Below are 13,403 nucleotides of genomic sequence, written 5' to 3'. Positions count from 1 at the left end.
ACGTAAACCTGGTGGGCCACTCGTTTCGAGGGTCCATTCCCGAAATCTATTTTCTTATAGCGATTTTGATGCTCTTTTCCTGCTGTGTATTTTAGGGAGAGGGCTTTGAACCTTGCCGAAACTGGAAGGCGTGCCATGCAGTTTGTAAACCAATCACGAATTAGTTTGTCGTGATTGGGTGATGCAAGGGATGGGCTGGGCCTTTAGGTCTTTAAAACCAGGGCCCGGAGCCCTGGAATATGTTCTGGGCTAAGGTCAGATGTAATGCATCTTCGGCTATGCCGAGTATTGGTCTCCCCTAGTGTTAGCCAGTCCCACCATTTTGTTCTTCAACCTTTTTACCGTTTTCAATTTGTCTCATGTATATCAAAGTGCTTGCAATGTAAACATTTCGTATAATACACTCAATTCATACTCCCCTTAACGCCTGCATTCTGAGTCATCGCAATACCGTCAACGACGGAGCACCCCTGGTGCGGAAAAGAAGTCTGCGGTCATCCAACAAAGCAACCGTCTCGGGCGGTGGGCACCTCTGGTGCGGAGAAGAAGCAACTCAAAGAACCTAGTAAGGTCTGCAGCAAAGGAAGAGACCCTACGATGAAGAACGTTTAGTACTGCCTTCTTGTTTACTTCCCGCGAATCCGCAACGATCTTCTTGACCGAAGCATGGCTTTTACTGTTACTGCAGTACTCGACCACTTTCTTTTCGTTTGACATCCTGCAGGACCTTCGTATGCATAGGACGGGGATACGTAACCTGCGAGCGAAGTCTTCCGATCATTGCAAGGTTTCGACTAGCGCACTGAGTGGCGTTGTTTGTCGTTTGTGTGGTGATATTAAGGATCGTGCGCTTTTCAGGAACATCGTTGGCTGTGCTGGGAATACCATGCTCACATTCTGCTGCGTCTGCTTTCCGCTTGACTGGTATCCGAAGGGGGGCACGGTCTCGATCTGTGGGATATTTCCGAGCTTTCTTAGAGCAAGGTGCCAGATAGGAGGGGTACGCTTCAAAAAAGTCGGAAAAGCACTTGGGAGGAGTTTTTTGATGCGACATCCGGGAGCATAATCACTGTCACGAAAGTGCTTGCTGCATACTACAGTCCATGCAGACTTGTCATTGATGACGAGATTTTTTCTCGAAATGTTCTTCAGCCACTTAGCGCACAGATCTGCATCACTAGGAAAGTGATGAAAAGAAACACCGGGACTCTTCCCGGACCGAGATTTGCAAAACGGAACACAACAGTACACCATGGTGCGATTTACCATGATAAGACAAAGGTCAAAGTGCACGAAGTCCGTGACGAATAAATTATCGACGCCGGAATGCCCCAAAACTCGCAAATTCAAGAAAAAGCGCACGCTGCTGCCTCTAGTCGAGCCGTGATTCAACGTGCTACCGGCGCTACAGGGGCAGCGTGCAAAGAAGAGAGGGGTCAGTGACTTTAGGAGGGGTAGCGCCGCCGCACCCTCACGCTGCTAGTGGTGGCTCGAGGCGCTGAGAAATTTTTCGCTTGCTCGCCAGGCGAATGCGCAGGCCGTAACAAGAACACGCCCCGCTACCGCTCCAGTCCGGCCGTGTCACAGCATGCCGATGAGTCCTCTTTCTTTCCTAGGTAGACTGATCAACACGCACACCCACATGCGCACATATTTTCACGTTTCCACCCACACACACACACACACAAAGTTGATCACAGCATGCAAATGAGTCATCTCTCTGAGTCGTCTCTAAATGAGGCGTCCTGAGAAGACATCACAGTCTTGTCCTGCATGACGTATTCTTTTGTGTGCCCTGCGTTGACCCAGGTTTCATCTAGGTGAATGATGCACCAAGAATGCGAAACAACTGAGTGCACGAGTTAATGCTTGTAAGTAAAGAAACGCACTGATGCATGTAAGTAGGCAACACACTGCAACAAGCACACCGCTGCCCACTGTCTCACAAACAGCCGCTCAAAGACAATCGAGAAAAAGAACTGTCTCGGCTTTAATGCTCTCTTGTTCGGGTTTATATTTCGCGTCCAGGCGGCATTTGGTAGCCCGTTTATATTCGCTGTATGTTTGTATGGGGTATTTGAACAATTCGTCAACATTTGAAATCTCTTCACTTGCACTGACTGCGAACAAAAATTGCCAACGTTCACAGCAGTAGCGTCAGTAACTCGCACCACCAGAGAAACGGGAAGTGTACAGTGGGTGTTCATTCATTCCAGCGGGGTCTACGAGATGGCGCTACCTATTGCAGTGCTACGATATTTCGACAGTTTTGTTGTTCTTGCTTGCCGCATCAATTGGGATTAAGCGATTAAATCTGGCGAATGCAGACACGTGCCCCACCCAAACGTAGCGCAAAACTGGCCGTTAACGTCCCATCTACGCAAAAGGTCGGCAACAGCAACGCGGTTAAGACGATAGCTTTTAAATGTGTTATTCTGAAGCAACACTCACTGTTACGACGGCGAGGTTGCAACGCTATCATGAATCTCTATATGAAGCCAGTCTAAACGTGCTGCGAAAGAAAATAAGCAAGGATCGACTCGTACCAGCCCTGTCCTCGGAATTCCTTGATCGCCCGCAGGAGCCTGCGACGCCAGGCAATGATGCCACTTCTCTCGATCAGCGCAGGGCGATTGACTTCTTTATTCTAAAGTGATTCAGAACTCTACCATCAAATTAGTCCGGTTGCACCTGAATTTGACAGTGCTGTAACACAGCTGATAACACATATGGCTAGGGAGAAATTGCCCGTTAAGACCAGTATGGTTTAAGGAATAAAGTGGTTCCCTCTTCCCCGGTGCAGAGTAGCCAACCAGAACACCCTTCTGGTTAACATCCCTGTCTTCCCCCTTCCTTTTAATCCCTCTCTCGTCTTTGACAAAGATTACATATGGCAATGAAACCGGTGGTTTGTGAAATGGCTATTGGTATTAGTTTAGGTTGGCTGCCATCTGCTGCCGTGCTTTGGGCTTAAGCTGAACCGCGTCTGCTTGAAGTGGCCACAGGTATTTTTAACACTTCTGCTTAGGCCGCAATGCCCGCATCCTTTGTTGCTACGACTCGTGGGCGAAAAGCACAGAAGTGCTTACGCGAAACTTCCGATGAGGCTGATGTCGCTGTGTAAGTAAGTACTCAGAGCTCTGCAAGAGTATAGACAAGCCAGTCTAATAAAGCTAGCGGTTCAGTTCTCGCCTTAGCCTGTACCCTAGCGTGCAATATGAGCATGTGTATTTTCAATACCACTGAAGGGTTACGTGCTGACAATTTGAAGCAAGTTATATGCCTAACTATACATCTGTTTATAGGTAACGTCTGTATAAAGACATATGTTAAAGATTAAATGCTTTCTAGTGACGTGTCACAATTTGCGCTCAGACATGTTTCAGGTACATCTTCAGGAATGCGCGAAGCTCTCGGTTCCGGAAAAAAATGGCTTCAAAGATACCATGCATCCGGTCTTCCACAGATAGCGCAATATGGGAATGCGTTGTCTAAGGCGCGGCCGTAGTAACTGGCATGAAAATGCTATTCACGTCGGTATAGTGCCTTAGTGGCCGTGTAGGTACGGGTGCTGGCTCTCTACAAAATGTGCGATCTGATGGTTATCTCCACTTGAATCGACTTTAAGTGAGTATACATGACCGGGAATGTGCGCACTAAATTCTGGTAGTATTTTGATAAATGAAGGTGAAGAAAAGCCTTGCCGAAAACCTCACCTTAAGAGTTCGACAATCAGCTTAATATTGTGAATGGTAATGTTATTAGTCAAGCATGAGAACACACCTTTAGTTGCTGCCTCGAACACCCAGTGTTCGTTAGAAAGATGCAGATTGTCAAAGTTGCAGTTGTTCAGAAGGGTCTAGGCAGAAATGATCGGCCAGATTTTCATCTAATATTCATTGTAACCATTTTTTTAAGTGTTTAAAAAATGCAATATTTGCAAATATCAGGGTTCTGTGATAAACATTGCATACTAAAGGGTAGACAGCAAATGTTTAGGAGCAGGATTTAAATCGCCTTTATCGACCGAAAATAAGAAATTTAAGAGTCCTTTGTGTGCAAGCTTCTCGCTTAGTTTCTTCATTGACTTTTGGAAAGCGTCCGATCGCGTAAGCCACCGAACAAGTTTTGTTAAACTCGAGTGCTGCGATTTCGTAATATAAATATTTAGTTTTATATTTATTTATTTATTTATATATACTGCTAATCCCATTTGGGATTGTTGCAGGAGGGCAAAATAGGGTTAGTAATAACAGTTCAAAAAATACATCATTTTGGTGAAGATCGTAAAATAGACAACTAATAGTAAGGGCACAGCAAAGGCACTGGAACTAACTATGGAAGTACAACCAAAAATACAACGCAGAATAACAATACAACGAACTGTATCATAACCATATCGAAACAAGGCAAATTAATCTCTCAATAGGCGTCATGACAGAAGTTACATCGCAATAGTTCCGAAAACAATACTGGTAGTCTGTGCATAGCTGAACAAAGTTAACATTAAAAAGGCACACAGAATAGGAAGCAATATTAGCAACACAGAAAACACATACACACAAAAATATTTGCTAATTAAGTACCGAGCTCTCGATAGCAGCGTTGAACTTTCCTAACGATGAGCTGCTAGTTATTGAAGGGTTTGGTCTGTTCCATTCACGAGTGGCAAACGGAAAAAATGAGTATTTGAAGCAGTCAGTGTGGAAAGGGTACTCGTTAAGTGTATTAGAACATTTGTGACACGTTGATCTTGCTTTAGAAAAGGAAATATATTTAGTAACGTCAAGTTTTATTGGTGATGAATTAGTTGATACATCATCTTGTGTTGCGCGAGTTTACTACGTATTTGGAGTGTATGTATACCCTCACGTTTCAAAATTTCTGTTGGCGAGTCAGTTTTTTGGTATTTGTTAAACATAAATCTGACAGCTTTTCTTTGAACTGCTTCGAGTTTGGCAATATTTTGATTAGTATGAGGGGACCAAATGACCTTGCCATATTCTAAGACAGATCTAACCGAAGTGTTGTATGCTAATAGATTAGTCTGGGCACGGGCTAGTCGCTAGTCGCAGACGTCGTCTAGTAAAAAAAGAGTCGTTTTAGAGCTGTTCATCTAATCATGTCCACGTGGACGTTCCACCGGAGGTCATCAGTTATTAGTAGACCGAGATATTTATGTTCCGTGACTGTAGTGAGTGGTATGTTATTTATGGTGTATGGAAAATTATTTATGCTCATTCCTTTTTATTGTCATACAAGCTGATTTAGTAGCCGAAGTAACCGAAGTATGGCCTTGTGCTAGAGCATCTGCCTCGCATTCGGGAGGTGCTGGATTCGATCCCCAGTGCCGCCGGGTACCAACCGATTTTTAATGGGTACATGATTTCTCCCGGCCTGGTGCTCGGTTCTTCTTGGTGAGATGCTTGGGAAAACGGTCTTGACCACAGATGCTCTGATGGATCAGCGATAAGTTCTGCCGTCAACAACGTTAAATCCGCCTCGTGTGGTAGAAGCCCATTTGTGGCCCTTTTTAGCACCGAAGCGTGGCCTCGAAGTAGAGCATCCGCCTCGCATTCGGGAGGTGCTGGGTTCGATCCCCAGTGCCGCGGGTACCCACCGGTTTTTAAAGGGTACAAGATTTCCACCGGCCTGGTGCTCGGCTCTTCTGGGTGAGATGCTTGGGAGAAGGGTCTGGACCACAGTTGCTCTGATGGATCAGCGATAAGTTCCGCCGTCAACAAAGTTAAATCTGCCTTATGCGGTAGAAGGCCATTTGTGATCCTTTTCTTCCAAAGCCCACAGTGACGGGATTTGAAGGCGCAGGCTCCTTTTCCAAGCCATGCACCCTAGTAAGCTGAGCACCAGGCCGGGTCATAGCTTGTACCCATTTTGAGGAAACCGGTGGGTACCCGGCCGACGGTGGGAGTCGAACCCACCACCTCCCGAAGCTGAGGCGGCTGCTCTACCACGAGGCTATGTAATTGTGGATACTTTATAATAAAACTGCTCGAAATATTATTAATGACTGCTGATTGTAACATACTGAAGTAATCGCTACGGATCATGGCGTCACCCTCTTTCCAGAGCTGTGTGAAGCAATACTTTTGAAGCACTCAAAAGCACAGGTCAGAAGCCGTAATTTTGTTTTTATTCTGCACCTGTCACTTTTGACACTTAAGCAACATAGGTGCACGCAGGACGCTGGTTTCACACGGTTTACACCTAAAACCAGTGCAAATTATCGACGGCAGAGAGGGGGCAGGAAGATAGGAATAATGAAACAAAAAATAAAATTGCAGGGGACACACACGCACCGCCTTAAGGGTGTAGTGCGATAGCGTAGTGGGTAAATTTTCATATATGCAGAAGCTCATTTTCTACTTCACATTCATAGATCCCTGGGAGCTCTGACACCCCTCCTTTCATCGCCAGCTGCCACGCGATGACACGTGGTCCCAGCGGAGGAACTTGTGCGGCCCACGTTGTTCTTGCCGAGCGACCAATAATTAATTTAAGTGCCGCGGGGCCAGTTTGCTCACACCCCTATGGGCCGGTTTTCATCACGCCGCAAGGTCACATCACCTAGGTGGCACACCTGCCGTCTAGGTTGCTATCAGGACACGTACAGCCATAGCCATGCCGGTGAATTTTCGCTCACAAAGCCGAGGCCGATTTTCTGCTCAGCGGCGCCTTTAGTGCTGTCCTGTTGAAATAAAATAAGAGTAAAGTTAGGGCCTCAGTCCGCTTGACAACGTGTTGGCAAGTGGACTTCCCTTCGCCTGGACGAAGCATGTTCTTTTGTCTATAGCTTACTATGGCTTCTCCTCGGCCCTTGTTCATTTTATTGTGTGCCGCATAAATTATGCTTACCACATGTTGTAAGCCTAAATTATGCTTACCACATGTTTTTCTACACTCTTCGACCTCTATAGGTTAATATACCTGAATTGATGATACGTCTATGCCACCCGCAGGAAGATGTGATTTTCTTGCAAACAAAAACTGACTGACTGACTGACAGACAGACAAAGGCCCCTCCCCATATCCCTCCATTGCTCTAGTTCTGTATCAGCTGTGCCCGCCTTATACGTTCAACTCCCTGTGTAAAGCAGACATTGCTAGGTCTTAGATGTCCTTAAGCTTTCTACTTTCATTTTTATCTCTAAATGCTGTCATGCCAGATTGCTCCTATATTCATGCATGAGTTGAATAAGGTACTACTGTAAAGTCTCGGTCGGGTACGTTGACCACTATATATATACCCTCTCCGCTTGCTATTTTCCGGCGCGCCCTACATGCCTACGATGCTAGTAAACTATTTGAAACTTGTTGATTATCGGTCGCATTGGATGCAGTTCTTCCCGGTAACCAGCCACATCACATACTGATTAGCTCTTTGGCAAGTTCTAATGCTGGCGCTCAACACTTGACGTTACCAACAGCATAGTGTGTAACTCATTTGTGGTGCTTGATGCGATTGGGAGTGCTGCCGCAAGCTGAAAAAATAAATCATGACAGGACACCAGGAATGGCCTAAGTATGCCTGCATCATTGCTCGACTGGGGTGCTTGAAGGCTTAAACGAGAGCTAGCCAAAAGAGGCAGCCCCGCATTGTTTCTCCGCAGGTTGAAAAGTTTCTACCGACGTAGCTGTGAGCGAAATACGTGCAAGTTAACACGTCTGTAGCGAGGCTAATGAATTCAAGGAAGTTATGGTGTCAGTGTGAAAAAAACTAAAATATTAAGGACACTTCTTATAGGGCAGCCATTTCAGTAAGTGCTTCGCTGAAGCATAAACTGTGGTGCTATTAACATTTGCGCTCCCTTACTATTCGAAAACAGAAGAGGAGAGACGCTTGCTCAGTGCTTTGATTATCTTTACATTCCCTTTCTTGGACTAACCTACCGTTACCTCTTTTTACAGTTCTCGCTGACGACATTTCTTGAATCTCAAGAGCTTGCTGACGTGGAGTTTACTGCCGAATCGCAACACTATCCTGGAAAGCGTGGGTCTTTTAAAGCCCATCGTCTGATCCTGGCATTGCAGAATGAAGCCTTCAGAGCCATGTTTTACGGCGGGTTCAAAGTGGAAGACAAGATCGCGATCACTGACTTGCACCCAGATGGATTCCATGGCCTGCTTCGGTACGTGCCAGTATTTTCCCGTGGAACTTGAAAATTTTAGTGAATTGCCATCGATTCTGCCGATTTGTTTCTCGGTGCTATTGGCGCGAAATTCTGTGAAGGAGAAACATTGACGATAGGGCCACTGGAGCTTTCCCCTGGGGAGTATGTCACTTTTATTCGACCCGTTCTCTGCGAAACGAAAAACTGGCGCACTAACGGCAAAGCAGAGAAACAAGTGCTCTTGCTGCGGCTCGCCTAGAGAAGAAAACGACACTGCTTGCGTTTTTTGCTTTGTACACTTATCTTCCTCAGAGTAGCCAACTTCATGATGATGTATTTTTTATGACGCAAGGGCATCTGTGGCCGAAGATCATCATGGCACAAGATTTCCTCTTCGTCATAAGCCTAGCATCACACCAGGGGAAAGCTTGAAACATATTGTAACACGGGAGGGTATCCGGAGTCATTTGGAATTGAACCCCGAACCTCCCGCATGCGAGGTGCTCGCACGTTTTAACTGTGCTTGTTCATCTCAAGATGTTTTCAAAAGATCCACCGCCACTGTGACTAGAGAGGCGTCGTCCTTAGCAGCGCTACTACCGTAAAAAAGTTCCTGACTTCTATGATGAACATCACCAGTTTTATATCACTCAGGGGAAAGTTCGGACCCACTGTATCACCGCTGGATACCCGGCAGCACTGGGGATTGAGCCCCACGCCTCCCGCATACGAGGTGGATGCGCAAACGGAGAGTAGCCAAGTTAAATTTCCTTTATTGATGTAGGCGGTGTACTGCTTTAAACGCAACCATCTCTGTCATAAGTAACCAGGCAGGCGCAAACGGCCTGGGAGTGGGAGCGCGGTCGTGAGATGACATTGCGTTCTCTAGCGCTTGCTCCGAGATTACCGCTTTTAACGTTTGTTTGCGCCTTCACGATTGTTGCGTGGTGTTTATCATCGACGGAGCGAGTATGAGGGCAGCAAGCAGCGTCATCAGAGGTAGTCAGGGAGCGAGCGCCGGCGATCGCAATGCCATCTTACGACCGCGCTCCCGCTCCCGGGCCATTCGCGCCTGCCTGGTTACTTTTGGCAGAGACGGTACATGGTTATCCTTGCTGTATGTATTTTAGCTGTGCCTTTTAAAACGAAAGTGCACAAAGGAAGTGTCAACACGAGGACTGTCTCAGTTTATCGAGAGCATGAACACTCTTCTTTCTATACAGCTAAATAGTTCAGGGGATGTCAATGTTCTGGTATATATATGCCACCATTTGTTCGTTATGTCTAATTTTTCTTCTTTTTTGACCGCGTGTGGCGCATGCACAGTTTGCAGTACACCAGAAGCGGTGTTCATTTTTTCATTGAATTCGTTTCGAGTGATTTCTCCCACTGTAAGTCTTTTTCTCCATATTGTGTTGTAAATGTATACCGATGACAGTTAGACATCTGCCTCTGTTGACAGACTGCGATATTCGAGTAAAGAAGGGACCACCATAATCTAAAATGGAGCTTTTATAAGAATGCAAATACAAAAAATCAAAATCAAGTATCGCCATCATCATCCTGTTTTGCAATATACGTGCCTGCGCCCCCGCACAAAAATTTTAAGCCGCTGATCCTTGGGGATGAGCGACTCTCCTTTTGAGTTCAGAACGGCGGAAATCAATCCTTATCGGTAGAATTGGCGAGTTTGAACCAAGTTACAAAACAAATTAAGTTTTCTCGGCCATAAATGCGTCATTCGTTGCTGGACAAACCTTAAGTACTCAGAAAGAGCCACATTAAAAAACTCTTAGAACAGTAACTCTATGGAGTAGTCCTTAGTTCTTTTTTAAAGTTTCACCGAGAAAAAAAATGTCTGGCGTTCAACGTGGCTTGAACCCAGTTATACGAGCGAAGGGTCTGCTAAGCATCCGCTCTCTGAAATAAAATGTCTAGGTTAGAGATCAAGGTAAGGTACCCAATGGTCATAATCAATCAAGTGGTCATACTACCATAGCTTGGGCCATACCACCATGCAGTTAAGTTGGGTTTACCTTGTGAGGCATTGAAAGTCATTGTCGATGTGGTGTTCACTGTCTGAAATCGAAGGTCAAGGTCAGGTACTCAGTGGTCATAGTCATATGACCACGTGGTCATACTACCATAGCTTGGGCCATCATCATCATCAGCCTGACTACACTCACTGCAGGAAAAAAGCCTCTCCCATGTCTCTCCCATTAACCCTGTCTTTTGCCAGCCGCTCCCACCCTATGTCTGCAAGTTTCCTAATCTCATGCGCCCATCTAACCTTCTGCCGCCCCCTGCTTTACTTCCCATCTCTTGGAATCCACTCCGTTACCCTTAAGGACCAGCGGTAATCTTGCCTTCGCATTACATGCCTAGCACAAGCTCATTGCTTCCTGTTGATTTCAACTAGGATGTCATTAACACGCATTTGTTCCCTTACCCACTCTGCCCGTTTCCGGTCTCTTAACGTGACACCTATGGTATGGCTTGGACCATGCTACCACGCAATTAAGTTCGGTCTGGCCTTGTGGAGCATTGAAGATCATTTTCTCATTCACATAATAAACGGAATGTGTACCCCGAGGAGTAGACCTCTCGCTCTAAAATGTAGTTGGGTAACCTCCACCAGCTTGCCGCACTAACTCGTATTTTGTTGGCTGCTGCGCGAAAGCTCTTGCGAGTACCAGGCACATCTCTATTTCACACAAGAAGGCTTGTCATCTTTCCCTACTTCCAGGTATTCTATGTCGCTTCTTTTTTATTTGCATTGTAACAGTAACACTGTGCACTGGGAGAGTTTCTAGGCCTGCATGGTGGATGTCAGGAAAAAGGGCGCTACAACAAAGGAAATGCAGAGGACATGCTTCCTTTGTTGTGCCACCCTCTTGGCTCGCTTCTGTCATGTTGTAGTAGTAAATGGCACTGGGTTAGCTTGGACCAAGTGCCATTACCTAGGAACCAGAGATCCAGGATACAGGTAGAATATATATTCAGTAAACACAAGTAAAATTATAAGACGTTAATGGGGTTCCAAACGTGCGAGCGTTAAGCATCACGTCCGCGGAATAATGCGACTCTAATTAGGACCGTGACGCTGGGTTCGAGCAGAAATAAAATGTTAGTTAACGCTTCTTAAAAATCCAACTTTCGATTAACCCACTGGCGATCGATGGGCATTTGCATGCGCTATGTCGCTCTTAACGCTGAGTACAGTTACACAATGCTAAATCGCGGAAACATTCGGGCGACAGGTTGAAGAGTATAAAAATAGTACTTCCTTCTTTCACAGATGTTTTATGGCTTTCAGTTGATCCCAAATGCTGAGTACATCACCTGTATTTGTCTTTAATAGCTGGCCTTTCTCTACATCGCAGGTACTTCTACAGCGGCAGACTGCTGGCAGCAAATGTCAGCGAAGCATTCTACACCCAAACAGCGGCTGTTAAGTACATGGTACCGGAACTTGCACAGCAATGTGTAGATTATGTTGCCTGTTATATACAGCCTGGTGACGTGTGTGCCTTTCTGGACAACATTCTCACGACGGGTGAACAGGACGCAGATGCGCCTGCGAGGGAGATGCTTCGGAAACAAGGCCTTCGGGTGTTGTCCTCGACCAGTTTCGTCTCGTGCTTTGAGTGCACCGTCAACTACGTGCTCGACCATGTCGCCGGTGTTTCTGAGATGGCTGTGATCTCGGCTGTGTATGAACTGGCACAGCAGCAGTGCACTAATCGGCAGCAGCAGGACAGTGGATCAGCTGTCGGCGTTCGAGAAATGATGCAGCCTTTTTTCCCCAAGCTTCGATTTCTCGCAATTTCAGCAACTGACTTTTCCAGAGGCCCCGCTTCTTGGGGTATATTCGACGACAATGAGGCGCTAGCATTGTTGAGCAACATCATTGTCGACGACCCCACCACTATGCCTCCTGGTTTCTGTAAAATTAGAGAGAAGCGCTTTTAGACCCGGACTTTGGGAAGGCTGGCTGAAAGTGGTCAGCAATGGAAGTTGCGAATTTGTGTATGGTTTAAGATACATGGAAGGCTTTCTTCAGTGTGCAAGGTATGCATCCTAATAACCAATATGAAACGTTTTTTTGTACTAGCTTCCGAAAATCAGCATTCCACTTTGGGGCTACTCGATATAGTGGAGCCCTAGAATGTTATTTCCTGTGTATTTTTGGCAACTGATTTAGTTTTTCGCACAATACGACTGTGTACCGTTACTGTTACGAGTCATAGCATATTTGTTGCCACGTTTTTGTTGTAATGGTTCGAAGACATTCTGGCTCGTATAAGCCGAAAATAAACACTTGTACTTCTGAATTCGCTGGTATATATATATATATATTTTTTTTCGCTGTCGCCTTTGTAAATCTTTCTAAAGCCTTCGTCAATAACACATCACGAATATTCACTGAGCATGGCGTCGTTTCTCTCCTTAACGTGAGGTGGATTTCTTGACACTAGTGAAAAGAAAAGCCTTTCATGCCTTATTGCTGATGCGATGATTCATGTGCCAATTTTCTAATTGTGTTATTACTCAGTGGTTGCAAACTAGCACCAATTGTGCCAGCCTGCGCTATTTCATTAAAGCCATAACACGCTTCTAAAAAACGAGGCTTCCCTCCGAAACTGAAGAATCCGCGGGAAGACCACAGTTGTTAACGCCAGGTGGCAGAATTCCTTATGCGCAGTATTTTCACTCTCTCTTTGCCCGTCGAGGTGGAAAGGGCAACGAACGAAATCTAGTCCGTTATATTTGTTTTAGTCTCTAGGTGGGAGAGTGAATGAGTGGGAGAAAATGCGGTGGCCTGTACACGAATGTGCTGTCTCCCTTTTTTTTTTTTTTGCTGACAGGCATCGGTGGTGTGGGGAGATTCAGTGTCCTCTTGGCATCCAGCAAGGTGGCACGCGCTATTGCTGGCCCTCTTCTGGACTACGTGGTCTTGGGGGCACCAAGATAGTACTTTCAAAACAAATGGAAGCTTTTACGTTTTTTTTTGCCGCTGCCCATTACAACTCGGTGAAGTAGCATGACCAAAAAGGAAACCTGAATAAATGAAAATATGGTTGCAGCTGCTCGGCTGTACCGGTAATTAGTTGAAGCCCTTAATTTTGAGCAAGATCAATTTCTGTCATTAGTATGCGTGGAGGGAAATTCATGTTTATTGTGCACCGTAAGCTAGACAACTTGTAACTCGTGCGTATCTCACTTCGCAGACTTCTGTCACCGCGGGATGGCAAGAGGCGCCTTCGTTGGGGA

The 13,403-nt window shown here is 45.8% G+C and overlaps 1 protein-coding gene across 1 annotated transcript in view; it reads left to right on the top strand.

Moving 5' to 3' along the window:
• Positions 1-12,448, top strand: part of LOC144102003 (BTB/POZ domain-containing protein 3-like) — a 145,788-nt gene extending 133,340 nt beyond the window's left edge. The window contains exons 3-4 of the mRNA XM_077635248.1: positions 7,927-8,147; positions 11,513-12,448. Coding sequence (XP_077491374.1) covers positions 7,927-8,147; positions 11,513-12,101 — 810 coding nt within the window. The 3' untranslated portion in view covers positions 12,102-12,448. The remainder of the gene's footprint in view (positions 1-7,926; positions 8,148-11,512) is intronic.
• The last annotated feature ends 955 nt before the right edge of the window (positions 12,449-13,403 follow it).

The sequence above is a fragment of the Amblyomma americanum genome, chromosome 8, assembly GCF_052857255.1.
Source record: "Amblyomma americanum isolate KBUSLIRL-KWMA chromosome 8, ASM5285725v1, whole genome shotgun sequence".
NCBI lineage: Eukaryota > Metazoa > Arthropoda > Arachnida > Ixodida > Ixodidae > Amblyomma > Amblyomma americanum.
Note: the sequence above shows the minus strand (reverse complement) of the source record. Positions and strands in the feature narration are given on the sequence as shown.